Source organism: Petromyzon marinus, chromosome 1, assembly GCF_048934315.1.
Source record: "Petromyzon marinus isolate PM22_M1 ecotype Great Lakes invasive population chromosome 1, UKy_Petmar_22M1.pri1.0, whole genome shotgun sequence".
Classification (NCBI taxonomy): domain Eukaryota; kingdom Metazoa; phylum Chordata; class Hyperoartia; order Petromyzontiformes; family Petromyzontidae; genus Petromyzon; species Petromyzon marinus.
In genome coordinates, this window is record NC_133667.1 from 22,695,735 (window position 1) to 22,723,444 (window position 27,710).

Below are 27,710 nucleotides of genomic sequence, written 5' to 3' on the forward strand. Positions count from 1 at the left end.
AGGTGGGAACGGCACACAAGGGGGTGGATGGCTAAAACCACGCTCGGCCGCCTTTGTCTCCGCCTAGGTGATGCTTACACGCCACAGCGGGTACTAACTTTAGGCTGAGTCTTCCTAGGGAAGGCCCAGGACCGGTTCAGATAATTGTAACTGGTGTTGGCCGTGAGCAGGAATTGAACTCGGGTCACCAGGTCCATAGCGCAGCATGCTAACCGCTACACCACTGGTCCCCACTTTTATACAGATCAACAGACTTACACACGCACACGCAAATGCAGCCGCCCCTCTCCTCCACTTCCAAAACACCTCGCACCTAGGTCGCCATCAGTCACTCCTACCAAGCGACACAAGTCATGCGGCCCCAGGGCAGCCTGGTTCAATCACACACAGCGTCGGGACGCCTGGCGCTCACTCGAAGCTCACCTTTGCCCCGTGGGGTGGCTTGCTGCGCTTGTGATCGGCCATGGCTGCAGGGTTGGCGGAGGAGGGTGGAGGCGGTACTCCCGCAGCAGACAGAGCAGCATGGGCTGGGTGCTGGCCCACATAAGGCCCGGCGCCCGGGCCAGGTGCTGCGGCAGGACCTGGCCCATCCGGCAACACCATCATCTGATAGTGCCCGTGACAAAAACACAACAAATGCAAACAAATGACCGCTGTGGCACAGGCACGAGAAAGTACACGAGCAACTAATAATTTGGATGTTTAGAAAACATTTTAAAACAAGGCATCTGTTTCCTAGCTGGGATAAAAATATCGTTGAATTCCAATAAGCAATGGGCCATTCCAAATGATTGTTTTCCAATAGCACTTGTTTAAACAATGGACCGGTTTCAACTTCTCTGAGTCTCATCAGCAGGGTGTTCCCCATTAATCAATTGCTAATGGATTTGCTGATGTTAAAGGCAATATACCCAACCACAAACACTGTAGGGCCCTCAAGTCACACAGTAGAGAACTTTTTACATATTTTGGTGGGCAGCATTCCAGAAGATAGCGTGGAAATGTTAGCAATAGCAAATAGTCTCCTCTTTGATAATTATAAACAAATTAATGATAATTAATTTGCTTATTTCTCCTGTGGGTTTTAAGTAATTTTGTTTTGACAAAAAAGTCTATTATCATTATCCACCACTTCCGGATGAAAGCCTCCCCCATACTGTTGACATCCACAAACGCGCGAGCGATATAACAAGCTCGGTCTCACTTCTACACACTCCATCCCGACGGCAGTCGTGCTCTTCGTGCATTCTCTCCTTTGGCTGCAATTCCGTAACCAGTCTCATCGACGCCTGACCCTCGATCTGCAGAGGCGCTCCCTGCACAGATTCCCAGCTGGATGGTGTTTTTTGTTACAACGAAAAATTCGGAAAGCACAAGGTGCAGTTCGCAGCTCCACAGGTTGAGGAGCGGGGGGGTTGTGATGACGGTGGGGAGGTGCACGCACTGCCCTGTCCTAGACTCCGCACGACTCATGCTTCCCTCTCTCTCTCTGCACCTGGATTCCATGCGGTCACGCGCCAATTGGCCGTCGATGGGAACAGTGGAGCGCAGAGGGGCTGTCCCCGCTTCTCACTCCTTTATCTGGAAAACTTCTCGGTTTTGCGAAAAATTACAGCTCAACAAGTTGTGTAGTCCAAGTCTACCCTAGCCAGTTGTATTATTTTTTTGGGGCTTTTTTTTTAAACCATATTTAAGTGAGATGAATACACAAAAATAAACGGAAATATTTTCGATACAAAGGTGGGAGAAGCGAGGCAGCCCTCCGCAGTCAGTCCATTATCGAGAACGGGAGTACGTGGCATTGTCTTAGTGCTTCTAAACTACCAACCTGTATTGGTGAGCACAGTACTTATGTATAGTTTTATGTTGCATAATTATGCAGTATTCCATTCCTTGTTCCAGTTTTGTATGTACATGAGTAAGATAAAGGAGTGGTGACGTCAACCTCCACTTTGTGGTGACCAGCGGTTTTTGTTGTTTGGAGCGAAAAAGCTGGATATGGGGATGGGTCTGAATGGGTCTGGAACATAACCCCCCTTGTACTCTGGAAAACTGGGTTAATTCTGCACAGATTCGCTCAGCATGGCATTTTATCAGAGTGCATCGCCCCCCCCCCCCCATGCAGAGGGAGGGGGTCAGGTGTATTGGTCATCTTTCCCGACAGTGACGTGCCCTGTCCATGCTCATTTTTCAAAACAGTCAATATTGTATTTCTGCCATTGTCATGCCACACATGCACATCTCCTTGCTTCTTTGTACACCCTTCACTAGTTTTCAAATATCTTGCCAGTGTCCTGATCGATAAGTCAGCGGGTGATAAACACAATTCACTGAGTGCAGTAAACATAATGTGTGAACACCCACACTGATTATCGCAAGAGTACGGAACTCCCTGTTTAAGCCATGAATAGACTATGCCCTGTGTATAATAATGAGGAATCCTATGTTGTCCTGCAAGAGGAAATTCCTGCACAGATCAGCATAAACGAACTTCCTATCTATCCCCAGATTCAGTAAGATCATATTTGCTCTCCAAGAAACTCACCTTGCTTATCGCATGAAAAAAGGAACTCGCCACTTAATCTAACATGAAGCACCGCTTCGCAGGCAAGGACCTGCCCTCTTTAGATTCTTAATTGTATTTCCTTGGCTAAAGTAAACCTCCCACTCTCGAGCCCAAGTAACTGTCTCTCTCAACCCTTGCCTAATCTGCTCACAACGATAACATCACCGAGTTCAGCGGAGGAATCCAGCTGGAGAAAACCCAATGGCGGGGAGGTACGGGGGGGTTCAGTGCCATCGGCGGATCTGCCCACAGTTCAGCTCCCTACACCGGTCATCTCCCACGTCGCTCGAGCCCTGCGTAACTGCCCAACGCCACGTCGCATCCCCACAACTTCCTCTGCCTGCCTGCCTGCCAGCCCCAGCCGGCGGTGCGTGGCGCCCGCTCGTGTGTTGCCCACCCCGCCGGCCTTCAGTAGCTTGCGGCGGAACTCCTCGGTGGGGTTGCTGAAGGTGAGCTTCTCGCAGCGGATGTGGTTGACAGGTGGGTGGCCCTCCAGGTTCAGGAACAGGTCGTACTCAAAGCACACCTTTTTAGGCTCCTCCTGCGAACCACCACCACCACCACCATCGGCATTATTACTTTGGTAAGTACGTATGTTGAACTTCTTTCGCACCGCACGTAGCCAACCCTGCTTATCAGAGGTGCGGGTGAAGGACAACAATGTAAACTTTGGCGAACAACGACAACAAAATGCACACTTCCTCGTCATGTAAAATAAAGCTCTCGAGTGTCTGCATGCAATGTTTGTGGCTATTGAGCGAATGCTGCAGCCAACACTGCATTTGTCAAGGTCCACCACGAAATCAAAACATGTTACCTCAATAGCCTGCGACTTAGTTTGAACGAAGGAATAATTCAACATTTCCCTGGGTAAAGAATGTCCGCTATTTTCTGCATACTTGCTGTATTTTGCATGTTGTTTATTCATACAACAAAACAGTCCAGGGAAATGTGTGCAATGAAACATTCCAATGTGACTTTCCTGACCAACATTTAACTGGCTGCGTTATTAATTAATCTATTTTTCCATTATCCAAACATTAGTTTCTTTATGACCTTTGTATACACATCCATCTCTGGTTTTAAAGTAATGCAACTTCATGGCAAAATTACACATTTTGAATATACCTGAAAAAGGTAGGGCAAACTCAATATATGAATTGATCTTTGCAGTCCTTATTACTATTCAACTTGATTTCCTGCAACAAAGTTCACATGTTGACATCTATCTTTAAAATGTCTCCATGTGCTTCGCCACTGTTTTTCAGTACATTTCCAGGTACAATTCTTGTAGTTTATATTTGAGTTTTTCTTTTTACATTTGTAATGTCATCTCACGACCCTTAATTCAAAGCAAAGCCTCGGTGTCACGATCTCCATCATTATCTTTACATTTAGCCACCCATGCCAGGAAAGACCTCTCAGATGGGTATTAACATCTGAACCAAAAACTTACATTTAATAACATAACAGGCATTTATTTTTGCTGGAACATGTAGATATGTGTCATTTTACAAAATAAAGGGACGATAAAACAAAACGGGGGGCGACTTCACAATCAACCTGAATGTGTCACACATGCAGAAGCCGACATGAATAAATGCTACGTGTAAAATGGTGCATCGCTTCAGATTAAATAAAATGTTTACTCTTTTAAAACATGTGTGGAATTGTGCAAGTGAGAATAGTTTTGTGATTGGGTTTGTGATTTTTTTTGAAACTATATGTGCATGTGCACACTTTATATCAACACAGTTCTGATATAAGCAACACATCCTTATATCACATTGGTGGAAGGTTCGGGCACACCTGATACAAGCACACTACTTTAGATACAAGGACACCGAGTTCTTGCTCCCAAGGGGTGCTATTATACCCAGCTGCTACCGTACTTCCGTTACATTTAGATTAATGGCGCAAACTAGGCTTCAAAAGAGAAAACAAAGACAAGAGAAGCAGCGAAAACAAGACCAAAAGGAAAATTTACTTCGGGGTGCGAATCGTGACGCCCGAATCGTTACAATTCACAGGGAATCGCTTGCGACGGGCGTGGGTGAATCAATGCATGCCTAAGGGGTGTGCGGCCAAGTGAGGTCAGCGAGTCGCACCTTGTTCTTGAAGTACACCTCGATGGGCATGGTGAAGCCGGCGTAGCCCGACTCCTCAACTTTGTAGGGCGGGTCCTTGCATACTGTGGGGGCGAGACACGCGCACACACGCACACGGGCTGTCATCACGACACACGAACACGCGGTAGTGTCACAACTGCTGATGCAATCGATTCTTGCAGCGCCGATCGCGCTGAGGATGGCAATGTAGGATGAACGCTAAACATGTCCACGCAGTGACACCCTCTGTGTCGCTTCGTATTAAACGTCATGCAGAACCAGACAGGTGCCTGCGAACTATGGGAACATTTCCTGCAAGGCTGCTTCATGCAGACGACTGGCAAACAGAGCGGTCATTCTGGATGAAACTAATTATTTAGTGACACTGCGTTGGCACAGGCAAAAATAACAAAAGGAAACATTTGTTATTAATAGTGCACTTTCAGATGCACTTCTGTGGCCGTCTGGAACGCTCTTCCTTACGATATTAGGAAGCTTCCCGGGCTATGCACTTTTAAATCTAACTTGAAAATGCATTTATTTTTATAACTCCTTTTTGTGTTTCGTTTGTTGTCCTTCGCGCTAACCCTACACTACCGCTCCCCACCTACACACACACACACACAAGCACACACACCTAGGCACATATAAACAAACACACACTCAGGCACGCATATATACACACACAGACAAACACGCACATGCACGCCCACAATACAAAGTTCCCCCGTATAGCCTTAACATAATGTTGGGCCAAGTGCTGTTAGCGAGCAGCACGGTTGGCTACGTAAGGTGCGAAATAAGGTCAACATACCGAAACATACATGCCTGCATCGGTATTGAAATGTCATTGCTGCGGAATCTCCCAGGTCTAATTGCGCTTCAGAAGTATGCATTCCTTAAAAGTGTAAATTATCTCACGATTCCAATGCAATGCCAAATTGTGTTATGCTTATGCTATAAAAGAACGCAATATTCCCGTAATAATGGGCATACTTTGCGTGTGTATTTACGTTAATGCCCTTTTAATGGCCACAGCATTCCAATCATAACAGTGACAGGGTCGATTACAAGTATTTATATTTAATTACAACAATGCATTCTTTACATGTAATGGGTACTTTTCTATTAGAATAGGTTTTCATTGAGGTTACTAAAATAAATGTATCATTAAATTATATAATGACTCCAACATTTACATATCATTAATAATGATAGACCTACTTTATATGGTTAATTTAAAATAATTCTTTACACGAATACATCACTGCAACATTTCTATAATTGGTGTAACGTATGGTGACGTTGATAATGACTACTGTGTCCTCACATTTTCCCTGCCATTCCCCAGTTAAACATTAATTCTGTGATGCCAACTTTTTTTTATTCTTTATACTCAGCGGAACCTGGCGGCGACATTCCAACACTCGCCTTGCGCAATCTCACGTCGTGATTTTCCATCGCTCCTAGCGATACAGACACCACGAACCTGGCCACCCCCCCAGGGTTCGATTTACACTCACGCCCAAGGCCAACACCAGTGACGATTATCTGAACCGATTCTGGGCCTCCCCCTAGGCAGACTCAGCTTCAAATGAGTACCTGGTGCGGTGTGTAAACATCGCCACCAGGGAAACAAAGGCGCTGACCACCCACCCCCGATTGTGCAGTGGCGGTCTTCATAGGTGCTCGCTAACAGCAAACAGCTCGCTCACGCTAACAATACGTACACGTTGCCACCACCTGAGGGCACTTCACCCTAAACGTCTATGAGCCTCAACGTGTTCCATTCAAGTCTAGGGATACACCTTTACAATTGTCCTACTTTAGAGGTTTATAAAATAAAGTAAGACTCTTGCACAGGATTATTACTCGGTCACAACACAGTGGCATAGGTAAACCACTGCCAGTGATTGACTAACCCTATCCGGTCAGTAAAATGACTACTACTTTGTGTAGTGGGAGACCAAAAGTAGTGATCCAACAGACAAACTGGTCTCTACTATATGAATGTGAACTTTAGGATTCACGTTTTGAAGTGTAACATTGGGATTCTAAATAATTGATTAAACTACACATATTCGTGGTTCTTTCGGTAAAGTCACGTAGAAGGGAAACAATAAAATAAAAAAAATATATAAAACAAGAAAATTCTCACGACGTTTCGACTGCAACACAAGCAATCATCACACCTGATGATCATCACACCTGATGATGATTTATTATTTTATTGTTTCCCTTCTACGTGACTTTACCGAAAGAACCAAGAATATGAATCCCTGCAGTCACGAAAGCTTTAAATCGAAACTACACACATATAACTTATTTAATTTGGTTCATGCTGCATTACAAAAGGCATGGTGATTAAGTGTTAATGTACTGTGCAGTGCCACGGTACCAATGATCCGAGTCGAGTTTCCGAGGATTAAAAATCCAAGGATTCTTCACGCACTCCACATTTACAACAAACCTCTCTCAGGTCAACACAGCCCGAAATAAGCAATTCCGTTTGCAAGCAAAGAGAAACCCCCCCGAGGGGGTCTGGGTATTGTACAAGCTTTCCAGTCCAACTTGTACCGTGACAAAACACAAGTGAAAGTTAGTGAGCATTCACCGTTTTACGCTGGCAAGGGACGACAAACGCGGCGAGCGACGATCTGATTAGTGAACTTGAAGCCAATGCTGAATGTTTTCGCCCCTCTCAAAAGGCATGCCATAACACAGTTTTTACCTCTCACTGCTTATTTTACAAACTGCACGCAGGCCGCTTACATAAACTACTCAATTTTTAAGGACCTCCCGCTTTTCTCTGCGGAGTGAAAATAAGCTGCGGCCCACTGCCAGTTTGCACACCATAAATTATACTGCAAAACCATTACAAGATGATAGCCATAAGCAGGGCAATAAACGGGGGGGGGGGCGATTTGGTAACAACTCAATTGGGTGGCTGACAAATCCTAAAGCTTCCCGCACAGTACACACAATTTACAAATTATCTCAATATTTTGTTTTGTTCCATCAACTTGCGCTCTTGCTACGGGTGCAACATTTAATGTAAATAGGGCGGCGAGCAGCAACAGCAGCAGGAACAACAACAACAAATCTTTCCGCCCGCATCGTGAAAAACAAATCTGACAAATCGTGACCTCTTGGTGCGCGGCAGCAGCGAGCCATTGCTAACGGAGAGGTTGTTACAGTGTAAAAAAAAAAAAAGCTGGCAACGCGCCAACGTACCCAACTTTGTAACGGGTGGAATGCAGCCGCTTTTACAGCCCCGGCCACAACTGCCCCAGCCGCCCTCATTCTCAACCCCACTGTCGGTCTTTTCTACCGGCTCTGGTGATTCTTCAAACTGCGGCGCCGAACAAAAGAGGGCTGATGGCACACCGCAGAGGTGTCCCCGACGCTCAAGAGGAGGGGGCCAAAAAAAGAGCACAGGGCTGAGCAGCGGACACGGATAAAATAAGGCGCGTGTCGTGCTTAACTAAATTTGACGAAAGGCTGTTTGCTTTCAATGCGCCCAAACAGTCTATCCATGCAGTAGGTAATTCTGGGGGACGTGTGCAGTGTTTTGTATAATTTTCATTTTTGTGTTCCAACTTTCAGAATCGTTTTAAAATCTCAAGGAAAATCTGTCGGGAAGCAGACCAGTGCCGTGATTTGTTCCCATCGCTTCATTATTACCTGGCATTTAGTCGCTACTTCCAGTCAGTTTTCCCGTCACAAAAGCACAACTCGCACAGAGCTCAAGGGGAATAAATAACCCCAAAGTCGAGGAGGGGGGGGGGGTGGGGAGGTTGAATTAAAATCTTTACAAGCACTCATTGTGATTAAGGGGTTTGATTTTAGGGGCAGAAAATAACACATCGTGAGATATCTTGTGTTTATTTAGGTTCCATTGAGTGCACGGTATGACAATGCTCAGAGCTTGTGCTCTCTTAACGTCTACAATCGCCAAAAACGTGAGAAGGCATTTGAGCCGTATGGGTGGCTCAGCGGAGCAATGCCGATGTCATTGGCAGCCGCAGGGCAGACAAGCACTAAAGAGCAGAAAGCGTGCCACTTCCTCCACTCTGACAAACAGCCCGTGCATGTCCAGTTGGCTGGCATTATCGGCCAAGGCACCAAATAATGAACCAGAGCAGAAGTAAAGGGACATGCAATTTCTGATAGCGCTGGCAATGCGAGTAGAAGCGGGTCAAAAGTAAGGCTTCTTCAAACTGTTCTGTTCGACGTTGGAGCGAGCAATCTGGTGGCTCTGTGACATAGCGCTTGGCTTGCAACGGAAGGTTGCGAGTTCACATTGTGATTCGGGGTAGACGAAGACCACCACTCTTCTGGTGACAACAGCTGTCATCCAATGGTAGGCTGGTCACCACAATAGGAATCTGGAAATTTCCACCATGGCTTAGGCCCACGATTGACAACACGGGTGACTATGGAGATGATCAATATTTTTTAAAATTGTAAAATATTCCAGAATACAGCATGATTTGAAAGAGGTCATTATGGTTTTGAGAACTCTACAAGACTAAAATTCTGCATTTAGTTGCGTATGCAACGACTGTTATTTAATGTCAGAGGAAAAGAATTCCCCCCAAAATAATAAATAATTAAGACATCAATGCCATGAATATCCTTTGTCGAGTCGTGTTAGTGTTTCCAAGAACGCTTCTCTCCTGTCAATGGCTTTCATGGGTAACTGCGCGTTCTTTATCACTGGGGAGTTTGGTGGAGCTCACGAAATCTCGAAGCTCCAAAAGCCATTACTGCTGGGATTGATTGGCCAGCTTGACAGTAAAACAGATGAAAACCCACTTGATTCTTTATATACAGCTCCGCGCACTGTATGGCACTGAGGCAGGTTTACGAGCCCGTTTATAATGATGATCAAGCAGCATGCATGCAATTCCAATCAAAGTTATGAATGTCAAACTGAGTCGATCATTTTTTTTACTTATCAGGTAAAGCCAAGGAATTTTACTGAATGATTGACAACTCGTTCAATGCAATAACTTTACATCCGCTAGTCCAACCACCCAAAAACCACGAGCACAATCTCATGATTACCTGCTGCGAATTATGGCGTCTGCTGTATTTGATAGTAAAATAAAATTACGTATCCATGAAAGCAATACTCCATGGCAAGGTTATATTTCAGGAGGATGCTGCATGGATTTTTTTTATTTTAAGATGTTTTTTGCCAATTAATGAGTGTTCATATGAAGTGGGAGAAAACCAGATTACCCAGAGAAATACTTGGGTGTGAGGGGGCAACACTATCCTCGTACAGAAGGAAACACGACGATTAGTCCAATTGCCGTACTGCCTTCTCCTGGCGAGCCAGGGTAAGCCGTTTCATAACATCTGTGTAATCCACCAACCCTCGCCTCCAGTGTTGGATTACAGGCATGCATCGCTGCCGCCACTCAGCGTTATATGTGATTAGTAGACGCGTGCTCATGAAGACTCACAATGAAATAACACGTTGCACCTAATGGAGTGAGTACCACTGGTAGATAATGCAGAGATAGGTGGATAATGCAGATGTCAAACTCGCCAAAGCTACTGGGCTGCAAGGTGGCCAGCAGATGGCAGCACAGCAAGCAGGCTGTCACAATCAATTTGTGTGGAGTATACCTGTGAGTTTCCTCTGGGCACTCCCGGGTTTCCTCCCACAGTCCTACACTCATTAGTGCAATTAGCCAAACAGCCCCATTGCAAGGCCCTCCCGAAAAAGAGTACCGAGATTAATTTAGGCGATGCTGGATAAACACAGAGCACTAGTCATTATTATAGTGTACAGAATATTACAAGGATGTCAGTTCTGAATGCTGCACATGACAAAATAAGGCTGCGACTGATGGTAATTATCAAGGTTGTACAAAACGTAATGTTTACTTATTTATATACGAATTCCATATTATATTATTTTTTAAATGTTTTGCTGGCTGGCAAGTGTATGTGCGCGGTGGTGATGTCACCACGCACATCTGCATGATTATGTCACCCGCATCCCACAGCATTCAGTCAGGTTCTTGAGTTGCACTGACGCCCCCCCCTCCATCCTCCACTCCCCCCACCCCCCCCCCCCCAATTTCACCTCCTCCACTCCCCTGTCTCCAGATCCCTGCACCACCCACCCCGGTCGTGGGATCCTGTGCAAATGCGCAGGCCTTGCTAGTTTTTGTGCAAAATGATTTTGACTGGGTTCAAAATACCAGCCAAAATGTATAATTATTCAGTTGAAGTTGTCAAACGATGAGATAGCTCTATGGACGCCAATATATAGGCAGATACTTCATCAATGAGGTATTACTCAAACAAACTTTTTCATGAAAATACTCAGTTATTTGTAGACTTATTTTTAAATTAATGTGTTAGTCGGTGTATACGTATATAAATATTTTACTGCATTATTTATTGTAAATACAAATATAAGTTACACAATTGGATTTGCAAAAAAAAGACTAAATTTACGTTGATTTAACACGAGAGCGGTTGCAATGAATAAATCATCGGTGATTCCATAAGCGAAATTGAGAACGGTTTAGCAGGCAAAAATAATTCATCTTTAAAAAATTATTCAATTGTGTTGAGGGCCAATTCCATCCCTGTAACCAACTGTGCGAATGCACAGTTCGGGCATTCTACCGTTAAGACAAAAAACAACCCCTCAGCTACCCCGGCACTGCCAACTGACCCAAATATCACGTCTTTTAAAACACAAAAGCCCCAACACGAAAATATCTCTTGGAATTTGCCCAAGCAAAGCCGCTCGCACGCTGCGCCGATGCGATGGCCGAACCGACCGAAGCCATGCGGTGCCTTTTGTTCGGGGTCTCGTGTAACGGTCCAGGCACCCGGCCAGACGACCGTGAACAATGGGGGGGGGGGGAGGAAGAAAACAAAAAACTAATAGAAATATTTTTCAATGCGGGATTACAAACCCAAAGGAACCTATTAACGAAGATGAAGTTTTCCTTGGAACTGCGTACGTACGTACACACACACACGTGTAAGGTTGAAAACTATTCAAGAATATGCCAGTTTAATAAAAGTGGCACACGGTTTATGTAAAAAGTCTTTCATTCAAAGGACGCACAGGATCTGTATTGGATGGTTGAAGAAATAAATTCACAAAACAGTTTTCATTTTAAAAAAAATCAGCATGTGACAGGTTCACGTTACCCAGGATTTAAAATGAATTAGGCTTTGAATACAGTTATTAAACGACACCAATGTATATTTTTTTACATGGTTACATTTTTCCGATCAAAACATTTCTACTGTGCTCAACACTAGAGAGAGCTTGTCATGCCAGTATTTAAATTGAAATGCCACAGTGCTGGCTCCCCAAATGACTATTTCCATACAATGTGTGCAAACGTGTGCCAAACGCTAAATATTTGAAGAAAGCAGATACGCGTGTGCATTACATGGCCCTCCTCGCCACCACGTCACCGCTCAGATAGACAGGCGGCCACACACGGTGCAACGGGGCACGCCAATGTGTGTAAGCACACGGAGCTGCGCATGGCTGCGGCACCAGCATTGCAAGCTCAGTAATAAAAACGAAAAAATCTACAGACGCACTTAAAACACAAGACAAAGACAAAGATCCTCCGTATAGCCTCAACAGACTTTTGGGGCAAGTGCTGTTAGCGAGCACCTGCGGCGGCTGGCACGGCACACGAGGGGGTGGGTGGCCAGCACCACGCCGGGCCGTTTTTGCCTCTCCAGTGGTGGCAATGTTTTACACATCACACCAGGTACTCATTTGAGGCTGAGTTGACCAAGGGAAGGCCTAGGACCGATTCAGATAATCGTCACTGGTATTGGCCGTGAGCGGGAATCGAATTGTTGTTAGTGCAGCGCGCTAACAACTGCGCCATTGCTCCAAACAAAATCACACAAACACACGCATATATTTCCACATTCCCTGTAATAAAGAAAATGTGAAGTTAAGCAACATAACCTTTGGATGTTACAGAGCACCAGACAACTGAATTTAACCTTCTTAATCTAAAAGTTGTGTTAATGCTTACATACTTTTGTACAATAAAATAATCATCCACGCAGTAGTTGTTTCACGGTGTACGTTTAAAAACATAATATATTCAAAATGGAAATTGCTCTCACACGATTAAAGTTTTCTTGCGATCATAAAAAATTAAGTAGCATTTATTTGGTGATATTTTCTCCAAAAGTTTGTTATGCAAACACACCGACGTTACCACCACCAAAACTCAGGTGCGCAATCATAACCCTTATGAAACGCCGTTACGGTAACAAATCTGACCCGCAGAGTAGTTGCCAAATGCCCTCATGAAAAAAATACACTATCCGCCTCCCCACGAGATAAAGAAAGCTTGACAGCTCCTCCAATGGAATTCATAGGTCATCCATGTTGGTGGCTTTCAAGCAACCACCAGGATTGCACGAACTTGTGGAGAAAGTCCAAAAAGAGTTTCATATTTACCAAGCCACTGGTTCCAATAAAGCCACGTATGTGCAGAGAAAGCCACCGTGGGACAGAAGACAATCCTAATCTGAGAGGGGCCAAGGGGCTGTCGACTGATAGTTCCTCCAGCTCCAGGAACACTGATGTATGTTCCACAGAGAGGAGGACTAGAATAATGTCCACTCTGTCCTTATTTTGTATAATGCCCGTGGGGGATTTGTGGAAAGGTAAGAATGCACACTGCAGACCGTGGCTCCAGTCTAACAGAAACGCATCCACTGACTCTGCCTGTGGTTTCCAACAATGCGAGCGGAAGGTTGCCAACATGTTTTGTGGGCCGGACACAAATGGGTTCCAGACTGGAGCCCCAAACCACTGGGCGATTTAACAGCAACACCTCCCAGTGGAGGTCTCACTCAAGCGCGTCTAGCTGCTCAATCAGTTTCACTGGCAATCAGGACACCCCTGAAATGTACCTCGCTGAGATGTTGGATGAGAAGACTTGTACCCAAGCAATGAATCACTGAGTCGGCTAGGGGCAGAATAAGTAAGGCAAGGTTCCAGTACCGGGTCTCGTGATGGTGTGGAGTTACGTTTTATATATCATTAAAAGTTTACACAGATCACGAGAGATTCAACTTGTCATTTCCCACATTCATGTTAATTTGTTTCCCCGGTCTATTTTACGTGTAAAAAAAAAATGGAACCTGGATTTCAATTGCTAATTTTTATTTACGACTGTCATAACCTAAGAACAGCAACGCTCTGTGGTGGTATCTTTGGGCAAGTGCAGAGCATCGTAAATATTAATAGAATACATTTATATATTTAGTGCTTTGTAACTCCCACTTCTGGATGAACACCTCCCTACACTATGTCGGTCCGTGTGACCATACGTCACCATTCTGATCAGTGCAAGTTGGTGAAGAGGGTGTGCTCCGAATGGTTTTGATATCACTCGCACATTGGATGTTAGCCGTGTCCAGGAATCGGACTGTGGTTTCCGGGTTTACAGGGCAATGCGCCAACATTCCACCACGAAATATATACTGGAAAGAAAATAAAAACACAGACAAAAAGACATTCCGCTTGTTAGAGATCACTTCAAGGCATCATCAGATTGCTAATGGTGCCAGCAGTCACGGAGTGTGACCACGGCCTCCGGTAACCCTACCCCAGGTTCAGCCTTTACTACAGGCAAGACCCACAAGCTCACTAGGGTCGCTGTTGACAAAGAGGTATGCAATCCCCGCAAAGTAATTTCATATACCGAGTAGCGTAATACTCTGCATCACTCTTGGTTAATGTTACTCCTTGCACCTCTAATGTATTGTGGGAATGCTACTCAAGGAAACACTTCAACACTCGGTGTGTGTTATATGTGGACCACAAGAGTTCATTTCTACGCGTGGGCATTTTTAATGATTATTTGAAATGACTTAAGCAGTTTATGGCAGTGATAATGTGACAGTAATACAATCAACTAATAAAACAAGTTGCAGCTTGTAGACTAAAGGAATTACAATTCACTGCAGTATCGTAGTAACATGTTAAGGTTTTATTTGCATAAAGATAACTACTTAAAGCGCATAACACTTGCGTGTTGTACATTCATTTCGTATAAAAAAAATACGGACTACGAACATTCGTCCTTATTATGCATGCTGCATATGAATGTAAAAAGTGACCAAAAAATATGACTTTTAATTGACAAACAATGTGTGTACTTTCTCAACGGACGCCTTATACGTTACAATGTGTGTTCAGTAAACTGATGAGTGGCACGCAAAAAAAAAAGCTGTTAACGCCACATCCTTCAGTAACAAACAGAAAGCAGACACCCCGCGGACGCGAGGATTACATCCGCATATGAAAGTTAAACCGAAACCCAAAAAGCCCGAGACACCGCGCACCCCGGGAAACAAACGCCACAGAGGCCCTCGAGCTGTGTAAAACCCGAAGCCGTTTATAGGACGCGATCAGGCGTGGGAGGCTCCCAACTCGCCCAAGGAAATCCGGAGCACAACAAAAGCCCGCAGCGGTTCTTGCCGTGCATGCGCTTACCCGCACCCCCCCGCCCGACCCGACACACAGACGAACGCACGCGCGCGCGCATGGCCCCAGAAAGAAACTTGCGCACGAGCGCGTTGACGATTGCGGAGGCCGCAATGAAAAATCGTGCACGCAGAATTGCGTGTGAAGACGCACGCTGCCACGTACGAATCTCAGACAACTGCTAACACAAATGACGATGATGATCAATTTGTCTGCATGGACACGTATTTTGTGCGTGCGTGCATGCAAGGGGTGGTTGGTGTGGATGGGCACCATGATCCGCCTTCCTTCCTAAAACCAATGTGCACTCTGTAATGGTTTGTTCATCTTAGCCCGAGTGAACCCATACGAGACCAGTGCCAGGTTGAGACACCCACGGTCGCTCGCGACGTTGCTTGACCAGGAATTGAACCCCAACGGGCAGGATTGTAACCGTACGCTGATCGTCGCAGCGCCATGTCTCTCTTCCTACCCTAACACACCGACACTTGGATGGTACACCACGACACCAAAAGTGTCGGCTTACCACCCTCGGTGTCTGCTGAAGGAACACGACTGTTAGCCGCGTAAAAGATGCATCGATTCATTGAGATCTGTTCTCACGTTCACGACAGAAACGCTCACTGGATCGCGGACGTGTGGAAATGATTCGACTGTATTCGCAAGCTGGTGTTACAGATAATCGGGTCTGAATAACCCATGCGGGCCACAAGAGGCGATACCGCTCATCACAAAGGCAAATAAATAATAAGATTGAGTCGAATCGTGATCCGAAATCGTTACATGCGTAACCAAGAGGCACAACAAAATCTATACACACTACACGTGGTGCGCCTAAGCTAAGCTCTGCTTAAACACCAGGTTACGCAGGGCACATACAACGGTAACACAGTGGCCCGCACACCTTGCACGCGATGTTCTAGTGTTACACTTCACCGGCACAATGACCTGTGCACGCAAACTGTAACACACACACACACACGACTACCAGTACACCATGCTCAACCCGCTGCCGAACATCATGGCACGTTCAGCCCACACGTTAAGCTATTCCCACGTGGTCTTTAAACAACTTTGTACATTCGGGTAGGTGCGTGAGACATTCATGAAGCCTTCCACTGCCACCGAAATTCTTGAAACACAACCGACACACACACACAACCACGTTGCTTAGACATGCGGGCGGCACACTCTCTCCGTACAAAGTCCGCACACGCTGCATGACAGGAAATAAAATGTCGATCGTCATACACGTAATATGTAAAGAATGTTGTTAGTGCATGAACTGTCATGGTGTAGCTCCTACTAAAGCAAGCCGGACTCAAATGACTATGGAGTGGCTGGCACCACAGCTCTCTGCCTTTATCTCTCCACTGCTGCTGTATACAGATTTGCTCCGGGTACAGTATTCATGTTAAGGCTAACATGACCTCCGAGAGGCCTAGGCAAGGTTTCCATTCAGTGCCAACACTGCACATGATGGAGGAAATGCATAGTGAGGCGGGTTAACAACGATGCCACCTCTATAGCATGCTACACAAATACAGACGACAACCGCGCGCCCCCCCCCCCCCCCTTATGTAACCTAGCAGGGCAAGTGCTGTTCACACTTATTAAGGCCGGCACGGTAAACGAAGAGGTGATGGGGCCCACACGACCCATCACCTCTTGAAACACCGCACCAAGTACTGTTTAAGGCAGAGTCAACCCATGGGTTACTCGGCCTTGGAGTGGTTCTGATACCCTTTTTCCACTGATGTTAGCCTTGGCCAGGAATCAGGCCACGGCTAACACTCACACACACAAATGCGCACACGCACCCACACTTACTCATTACACAGAGCCCACATTCTGTACCCACAACTCTGCTGCAATGGGAGTGCACGCTTCATTGATCCTCAAAGGCTGGCTGATAAGGCTGACCGGCTGCTAAACACTATACAGCTACGTGAAGTGTACTAACCAGCAGCCCTCCTGATTTTACAGCAAGTGGTACACACACGTTTCAAAAAGACAAAGATCCCCTGTGTAGCCTGAACATACTTTTGGGGCAAGTGCTGTTAGCGAGCACCTATGAAGGCCGACACGGCACACGAGAGGGTGGGTGGCCAGCACCACACCCGGCCGCCTTTGTCTCCCTAGTGGCGACGTTTACACACTTCACCAGGTTCTCATTTGAGGCCGAGTAAATCTAGGGGAGGCCCAGAACCGGTTCAGATAATCGTCACTGGTGTTGGCCGTGAGCGGAAATCGAACTCGGGTGGTAAGGTTCGCAGCGCGGCGCACTAGCTGCCCCCCACACAAGCTGCACCCCACACAAGCTGCACACACACGCACAACGAACTGCATGGGAGTCAGGCTCTTGAACATTAGCGAGCCCCCATTCCATAATGTGGAAATTTTACTGAGCCCACCATTTGAAGGTGGATGTTGAAAGGCCAAATTGACAGCCCACAAAACGGTGTTATTACTTTTAACTCCTAACGTCCTTGCAAACAACACTGCTTAATAAAGTGACTATGCATAGAAAGAGTAAAAACAAAGCAAAGCCAAAGCCAAGAATGGCTTACGTTTAATATTCGGGGCAAATAAAGTGCTGCAGTTGTTTAACATTCGTGCCATTGACTCTACATTTCCAACAAGCTTCTTGTTGAGGAAGTTGTAATTCTGATAAAGAGTTAATAAATGATTGCAGTCCTGTGTACTGTGTAGTGAACAAAAGCAGGACGCAGCCACGAAAAATTAATGCACTGGAAATGATGCAATATAAACAAATGATATTCTACTTGAATAAAGCCAATTATGTAAATTACAGCAATCGGTTGTGTTTCAATTGTCATGAAAACTGCAGCTCTCCTCTTTAACAATGTCCATTATATAGCGGATTATATTGTGCACACACATGAAAGGGATGCCTATAAAAAAAGACAATGAACCCTATTTAGTCACATGTGTAGATTGCCAGGGCAAGTGCTCTTATTGAGCAGCTATTATGACTGACAAGACACACACACAACAGGGCGTAGCGAGCAGCCAACACCATGCTCCAGTTTTGATAATGATAACCACATTACATTGACCTAACAGAAGCCCAGACTAGGCTGGGATACCAATTACCAGATAACAATTATCGTTCAGAACGCAATCACTCTCTACTTGAGATTATTTCAAATGTTAGTTGAAGTTTTAATCCTGCACTTAGACTTATCAAAGCAACCTAATGATAACTTTCAGGATTACTTTCTTCAAATAAACATATGTCAGGTCGATTTGATATGGGGAAAAAAACAGCACAAGACTAAGATTCTAAGCTGTGTAGCATAATCTATAAACATTATGCTGCTGCTGTCCTGGCATTAGCCGAAGCTTCTGAGATGATAATTTCCCCCATTTTATCATTTTTTGAGGTATTACACTCTGAAAATGGATAATATTAATACAGGATTCTCGTTATATGCATTAAGTAATCAGATTACAGCAACGTTGCACTTGAACATACAACTGCCCAACACCGCCAATTCCCACCGGTGTTGTGTGCGTGACCATGAATTGAACCTAGACCACTTGCAATTGTTGCACAATCACAATGCCGCCACCACCACTACGCTCAATCTTTACAAACTACACGCACACATGAATTCATTATCTAATTTACAGGGTGGTAAAACTTGTAGTATTACAAACACCCACGTGAACATCGTGGGCTTTGTGGGGGTACGTGCAGTGGACTTCATTTCGACCTCGATTTCACATAGGATTTTTTTTCTCACGAAACAATGACAAAAACGAACATAAGGGTTCACAATGTCCTCGGAAACGCATAACGCATTATCCAACGTAGCAGCATTTGAAGTGATAATTTTTAATTATTACAAAGTAAACAAATACTCACTTTTAAATTTTGATTTAAAGCTTTCGTGACTGCAGTGATTCATATTCTTGGTTCTTCCGGTAAAGTCACGTAGAAGGGAAATAATACAATATTAAAAATAAAACAATAAAATTATCACGACGTTTCGACTGCAACACAAGTAGTCATCATCAGGTGTGAAAACCAACGGCAAGAACATTTGAAAGAAAGAACCAAGAATATAAAAAGAATTACTTGTTGCCTATTTATAAATAAAGCTTTTAGGAGGTAATGCATTTGTAAGAATTACAAATTCTAAACAATCAGGTGAAAAAAGTCAAAAGCTGCAAGCGCAGCCCTGCAATTGCCTGCTGACTGCACTGCTGACGGAAGGGCCTACAGCCCTACACTAGAGGGAGCTCTAGAGAACCCAGATAGACGGTATTATTTGCCTACTCTTCCACCACAACTGACCAGAAATCTCGGAATACATAATCAGATATAGGACCACAAATTAAAATCCGAGTGGGAAGTAGAATCTGAGCCCATCATCATTCAAGGGGGGGTGGTGGCATCACTGTGTGACGTTACCGGTGTTTGTCTTATGGATACACAGGCTCCCACAGCAGAAATGTGGACTTTAGCCGCAGCCTTGGGTCTAAAAACAGACTGAGGCACCACCCCACGCTCATTTCTTTCAGCAAGAGCACACTTTGACACTTTGCCAATGTAGTTAACACAGTACATACAATTTAGACTATCTACAATGTGTTTAAGCACACTTTATACATTTAAATATGACATTAGATATTTATAACTATGAATATAGGGGTGGAATCTAGCACACAGTACAATATAAATAATATAAATAGGGTACATATGTGCTTCCATGCTGAAAACGGATTATGATAACATGCTGCCAATGTAGCACCTATGTGTATGTGGAACTTCTTTCGCACCGTACATATCCAATCGTATATATATTTGAAAAACACACGTATATACATTCCCAATCAAAGTGAATATGCCACAACTCGAACAATGTTGAAAGGTTAGTGTGATTCAAAGTGGTTAGTACTCAGCTGGGCGGCTGTCTGGGCACACCAGTTGTATACTTTGGCTGCAAGGTGAGCCAAGAGAAGGCAGGACAACAATGGTTTCTTTAATCTCACGTTAAAGAGCTTCTGAGTGTTACCCTGACGTACGTGTGGGCTTACTCCGGGCAGTCCCACCCTCCACCCACATGACAAACACAGATTTTACAGAAGTGGCCCAACAATCCTCATTCAGCAGCCGCCTGAAAAAGAGTATGTGGAGGTTCAGGGAAGCTTAGCTGGGTTAAAAAAATAATGACATCTTGATTATTTTATACTTAATACTACTACAGTACTAATAATGATTCAATGTATAAAATGCCTTTCATTGAGGATATCAAAGCACTGTGTGACAACTATGAAGCAAAAAAAACATGAATACAATAAATGATCAAATACATTTTCTGAATGAACAAACAGTTCAATAAAAGTGTATATATCATCATTTTTTAAAGACGTGGTTTAAACATTTCCACAGACTTCGGGATCCTGAAATCTCGTGGAAGAGTCTTGGGGCAACGGGGCAACTCATTACATAGTTTAGTAAACATAAACAAAACAGGCAGCTATGCACATACATTCCAACACGGGGCAATCAATGGATCGTGAATTTTCCCATGATTCCTCGTTGTATAAACTGGTCCCATATTAGTATGTAATAGCCATCATTATAACACTGTTGTTAATCTGATACATTCAATTTCATTTACGACTATGTATTCCAATATTTGTGGATATTCTGTACACTGAGCACTATGGTGTGTATAATTAATGGTATAAAAATAGGGAGCACATTTGTAGATTGTATTTTAATACACTTAAAATTCATTGTTTCCGTGATATCTCACTAACAACACCGTAAATAACTTACGCATGTTAACACGAAGTTGGCATATATCAGATATGTACTAGGACCATCACTGAGTTCACATGGACCATCACTCAGGCTGCTCCGACCACTGAGAATACAAGACATACTTAGCTGAACCTCCAGGACTACTGACACTACCAAATGATCGAATTTTAACTACGTATGTATATTATGTACACACACACACGGGTACTCACTCGTGTATACGTAAGAACATTTTAAAATGGGAAACATCCATTAGACGAATCTTGATTCCTGCAGGGAATCATGGGAATCGAACGATTCCTCCAGAGTATACTCAACCCCTCAACCCGAACGTCTGTATGGAAATCTACGCTCCTGTTTTTCTATTCAGTCATGTTGAAGTGAACTTTTTGGCACAATTGTAAAATAATTTGATCTTTTCCACCGAACGAATCAACAGTTGGCATCCGTTGCGCGTAATATGTCTGTTACAGGTGAATCGAACAAATGTGTCGATGCTGCCGAGGGATTTTATAAAAGTTTGTTTTTAAAAGAAGATTAATCGGACTGCAAATCCCATGAGTCAATTCTGTTCAACACTGCCACACACGTGTCAAGGTTGACAGTTAGGCACGTGTTTATACTTGAAACGTTTTGTGTAAACTTCCTCTCTGCAGATGGCGGCTTCTACTTGCTGGAATATCGACACCTACATGGTGCACTGATACTGATGATAAAAAAAATCAACATTAAGTAAACGCTGCTTAAAGGTAAAGGCCTCCCAAGGATTCAGTTCTCACAACCCACCATGGTCTGTATTTTCACATGCATTAGTCTGAAATGAAAATGAGGAAATGCACACGACATGCATCTAATGATAGGTAAACATGTAAACCCGTACAGAGGTCCGGCGGGAGCAAACTGGAGTTCTGGATGATGTAACATTAAATGTAGTCTAGAGGGCAAAAGCTTTGTAACTCAGTGGACTTAACATCCAATCCAACTACATGTCCTTTTGTCCTTCCCCCGCACCTCTGATGAGCACATTTGGCTACGTACGGTGAAAAAGAAGTTCAACATACATACATGTGTTTCAGGCAACAAAACTCATCTCTGTGGAACTTCCACAAACTGACGTGCTAGTTGACAATACAATTCCATTATGCTCTACGTAACAATCTCTCTTACTGCCCAAATAATAATAGTAATAGAACAGTATATACGACTGTGGATATGCAGTATAATTTATGGCAAGTTTTTAATATAAATTTGGTGCGTGATTTTTATGCTTAAAAAGTTGAATGCTAAACACAAACCAAAACATTTCATTCTTTTTTTCACTAACGGTAACCTTTAGAATCGGTGCATTCAATCAAGTGTGAAATTAAGTAGACCTATTCTATTTCGTACTTGTCTACGACGAGTACAATGAGATGGAACTTTGAAGTTGGCTCAACCTTTGACGTCCCAAGCATGCAATTGTGAATAGGACCACTTTAATGAATGTTCCAAATTTACAATTTAACATGGGGCAATGCAGTGCGTACTAGTGCAAGTACTCGGGGTGTAACGCAATGCATCCAGTGATCGATGAGCAACAATTAAGTGTTTGAGAATCTAATACTATGTATTTACAGGGTTCTCTTGATCCCTATGGCCACTACAGGCTTTAATATTCATACAAACGTAGAGATAACAATAATCAATCATGGAACCAAATCGTCGTTGAAAAGAGAACATGCAATGAATCGCAAAGGGAGGCGAATCTGTACACGCCTCGTAAGAAGTGATCTTTAATAGGGAAGACTTTATTTAATTTTCAATGGAACGGCTCTCAATAAATAACATGATCTACCAAAAACCCGCTAATCCCGAGCCCATAATAGCAATTAGCAACAAACGAACCGCACTGTAATGTGAGCACAGTAATTGGCAGTGGCATTCATTCACGTACATTTAGCGACACGCTGCTGTTCTGTTGATTTGCCACAACTTGCCAAACTGTGATGAAATCCGAGATAACCAGTCTAATGAGTACAATTATTCAGTGCCGATGTGTCGAACCCTGTCACTGCGTTCCCATATCCTCACCTCAAAATTACGGGCACGCTGATCAGACTCTTCGGGAATATGTCTTGGGGCAAACAATCAAGGTGAGTTACCCCGTTTACTCTGCCTCTCGTCTCAGTGAACAAAAAATATCCGCATCGAGGGGAGAGGCTCAGCCGCACATGTCATTCCCGATAAGGATTTTGCATTTATTGGGCGCCTGAATGTTGCGGCATTTCAAACAGTCTTAGGAAACAAAACAAAAAATATACATTACCAGGATAAATAAAGGGGAAAATATATAGGAGAAAAAGCCGATAAGAATACAAAACAAATGCATGACAAACATCACGGGAAAGCAAGAGCCCAGATGCGGCGTGTACACCACGTAAAAACCTCAGGATCAGAAGAGTCCCAGGGAAAAACCACTGACATGATGGGGCAGAGTGCCCGGCCCAACCTACCTTCCAGCACCCCAAGGAGATCACCACTTCCCATCACCACCAAACCACATCAGAATCTTTATTTCTCCTGGAAAAATCTGATGAGTGATGAAGATTTTTTCACAGATGTCCAGTAGGAGAGGCCAGAAAGTTACAACAATACAAAAACGATAGGGGTGCAAAGTATAGAAAAGGTAAGGAAATCACAAATAATAAAGAAAAAAACAGAAAGAATTTAAGTTCAAATTGCATAAGTACATCAATTCCCAAGCTTGTGCAAGGCAGAGAAACAACAGGAAAAAGTCTCAGACCACACAAAGGCAACACGTAGTCCCTCAATATAATTGGATATGAAAATTGAACGAGCACCTCCACACTATCACTAACACCCACCCCCACCCATCAAACTCACACCACCTCCACCTGATCACCACCTCCCACTCACCATCAACCCTGCACCACCTCCCCCAATCACCACCACCCATCCCCCACCCACCATCACCCCTGCACAACCTCCACCAAATCACCATCCCCCATCAACCACCAACCTGCACCACCACCACTCATCCCCATCAACCACCAACCTGCACCACATCCACCCGATCATCACCACCTATCTCCCACCGAAACAACCAACAACTAGCACCACCTCCTCCACTGTTCTGAACCCCCAAAATAATCAACCGTCACCCATCCCCCACCAACCACCAATGTATGCCACCACAAATACAGCATCATGAAGGTCCAGGGAGCATGTCCAGGCCATGAAGCAGCAGCATCAGAGTCCCTGGGAGAGTTCCCACTACGCAATGCAGCAGCTGCAAGACTGCATGAGATTCCCATACTGAAATGTAAGTGGCAGAGCCCCGGGACCAATCATTGGTTTCTCTGCCTCTTGACTCAAGCTAAACCCAGCCAGTCAGTAATGAAGAACCTATAAATAGATGTTTCAGAAGAAGAACACTGGTAATAAAGGGTTGAGGGCGATAATATAATATCACGACATCATGGAGACATTTTTAATGGTCTCAAAAGCAAAAGGCAAAGGAAAGGATCAGGAATTTCTGACACACACGTTCAGGGAAGACATTGCGTACAGAACCGAGCACATTTCATAGGCGTTTTGGCAAAATCGAGGGCTCATAAAACCGCATTCAGCTAGGTGCAAACCCGCGGAGCACTGGAAACGTGCTTGGCAATGAGAGCAAAAAAGAAGAGGGAGAAGAAGAAGAAGAAAAAACAAGCCTGAGCTCGGTGTCTATTTGTACAGTGCAGCACTGAAGCGTTATTAAGCACGCGGCCCGCAAGAATCGTGACACATGGCCGACGGACAATAGCCATCAATTAAAGAACGCGACGCGCGCACAATTCTACGAACCCAACAACCAAAAACCCGCCAACTCACCACGCCTGAAAATAAGAATTACTCCGCTGGTAACGTTCGCAACGAGACTTAATGGCGTCGCAATACACGAACTGTATATTATGCGATACTAGTCCACTGCAATAAATACAATGTGATGAATTTCACAATGCGAGAGCCCGTTATGATTCACTGTCACTTTCACAAGGGAGAACTGGAAGGCCATGGTGTATATTATCCAGTGTTTTTGTTACAATATGTTTATTGGTAATTTTGCTGCAGAGACTATGCGCCATGCATTCATCATGACTCGACTCTTGCGAATCTGTCCTTTATGGTCTCCCCAAATGTCTCACCTCCAAACTGCCCAGCTTCTTAACTAAAAATATCAACAAGAATTCACTGCAACACTGGGATCTCTCCATTGGCTTCCAATCCAGTCATGAATCAAAGAAAAGACTTTCCGTCTTCAAGATCCTCCAAGGACTAATCCCCGTCGACCTCTCCTCTCTCTTGTCACTCTGCCCCCTTCACATTCACTTTAATCAAGCAAGTATATATTATGCCTCCTTTTCCCCAGGATACACAAGTGCCGCAGTCTTGAGATGGGGCTGCATTTAAATGCTCTATAAATCAAACTGCTATTTTGTTGTACATTGGTATACAGGCACAAGTTATGACACTGGTATATAATGGCTTATTCTTGAGAATTATGTCATAGGGTTAAAATGCCAACCTTGCAGCCGAGAGCGCCCATCTATAATTCCCGTCCGAGATTAATAGGCAGCAGCGACAGGGACCGGAAGGCGGTGGTGGGAATCGAACCATTCACAAGCGGGTTTAGTGACGAGCACACTTACCGGTCGGGTATCCAGTCACTCTCGTCACATCCAATTCAACCTCCATATGGCAGTGTCGGTCACTGGCCACACGGGGTGTGGCTTGTCTAGTGGGGGGGGGGGGGGGGGGTGTAGCGGCTACCATACATCTTGTTAGTTTAATATTTCAGAAGCCCGACGGCAGTCAGCTTGAATGCTCCTAATAGCGGCCCCATCATCGGAGAATCAAGAGGCCAAGTTTGACAGAATGCCTCGACAGTTCGCAACCATGTCCGACCGAGATTAAGACAAACACCTCTCTGCACGCACACCGCCCTCCAAACCCGCACACCGCCCCAGAAACAGCCCCCATCATCCAGCGCACTCCCTCCCACCCCGAGGCAGCCTTCCAAATCCAAAGCATGCAACTCGTCAGATATCCAAGGTTTAAAAATACCCAGTGGCCCACGATGTGCCTCGCTATTAGAGAGCTAGGGTTAAATAAATAATTAAATGCTGCTCACCGTGCTGCGTCGGCGGGGGGGTCAATTTGTGTTTGCTCGCTCTATGTCGCAGATATTTGTATACTTTGTGTCGTATTGTTTTGGCAGCATTGCTACTTCCCCGCAAAAAAATATTTTGCGACCTGAAAGTGAAAATATCTTTGCACAAATTAAACCAAAGTATACCGAGGGCTTTTGTTGTTGTTAATCAATTAGACGCAAATGTATTTTTTACGAGCCCTATTGTTGGGAAAACATGCATGCAGCTGTATCACCGCTCAATATCTCAGCGGCGCAGCATGATATATCGTCCCAAATAATCACGTAACAAGACACTAAAAGTAAGAAGGCACCGTTTATTATTGTTTCTTCCAGAGCTGGTAAAAAGTATGAGATTCATCTGGACACCCCGACCATGTCACGGACCGCATTCCACAGTGGAGTGCGTCATTGTTTAACACCGTGTTTTAACATACCATCTCATGTACGTTTGGCTCCAGTTGCAAAGGAAAAGGGGATAGATGGTAGCTAAACAAGACTCAAAAGACCAGTGCAATTAAAAGCTCACTCGATTCAAAGAGTTACGACTGGCCATTTCCTCCCTCTTTCTTTCAACCACCGAAGGCATGCGTTTCTGCCTTTGCCTTACAGTCCAGTGTGAAGAAATCGACCTACAAAAGGACATAGCGGTCAGCAAAAATTCCTGAGGATGGCTTGCAGGTGTCCTGCACAAAAGGCTTTGCCCAAAGCCAAAATTCTGGATTGCAGTCGAGGGCTATAAAGCAATCTGTGCGATGGGTTGTCTTCCGCTGGCCTGCAGGGCTGCTTTGTTAGATCATTAACTAAGGGAGGAAAAAATACTTTAACGACTCTCTAAATGACCTGTACCACCTAGGAATGAAAACCAAACGGATGGCACTGGCCATTTAATGGTGTCGCCTGCTGAGCTTTCATGAGCTACATCTTAAATGTCAAATTTAAACACTTTTCAGGACTCTCATAATCATCTATACACGTTTGATTACTCAGACAGACCTGGCAATTCGTCCGTCTGCAGTATCTGAATGCAGGCACAAATGGGCTTTCAATCAACCGTCACGAGAGCATCCCATTGCCATGCAGCATGTTATGAAGAAAATATAAAAGGCTCCATTACAATGATAGCTCAAATGATTAGTCAATTTGAATAGAAATTTCTACATTTAAAAGCATTCACATGGTTTGCAAAAGAATCCACATTGAAAATTAAATTACATTTGACTTAAACGTGCTTGCGTTCCATAATGGAAGCCTTAGAGGATCTGAACAAGGATCACACCGAATAACACTTAATTGAGGACCATCAACATTGGAGTGATCACAGCTCGTACGTTACACGGCAGCAACCTAACTCAACCTTGTCATTATAGGAATAGTGCGTCCAGCCTTGTCATCACAGCTCTTCAATTATTCAGCACAAGGTAAACAGCCACCCTGATGCAATCTCCCCACATTTAGCCCAACACACACGATGTGCAGGAGACACCAGCAATGCATGCAAGAACTTTGAATATGCAGACGCC

The 27,710-nt window shown here is 44.4% G+C and overlaps 1 protein-coding gene across 2 annotated transcripts in view; it reads right to left on the reverse strand.

Annotated features, from left to right (window-relative positions):
* The window catches only part of LOC116957544 (protein AF-9-like), an 87,382-nt gene that overhangs the window by 42,258 nt on the left and 17,414 nt on the right, over positions 1–27,710 (reverse strand). For both annotated transcript variants that reach the window (XM_032979871.2, XM_032979812.2), the window contains exons 3-5: positions 4,675–4,757; positions 2,964–3,107; positions 424–606 (exon numbers count right to left, since the gene is read on the reverse strand). In XM_032979871.2, the coding sequence (XP_032835762.1) occupies positions 424–606; positions 2,964–3,107; positions 4,675–4,757 (410 nt within the window). The remainder of the gene's footprint in view (positions 1–423; positions 607–2,963; positions 3,108–4,674; positions 4,758–27,710) is intronic.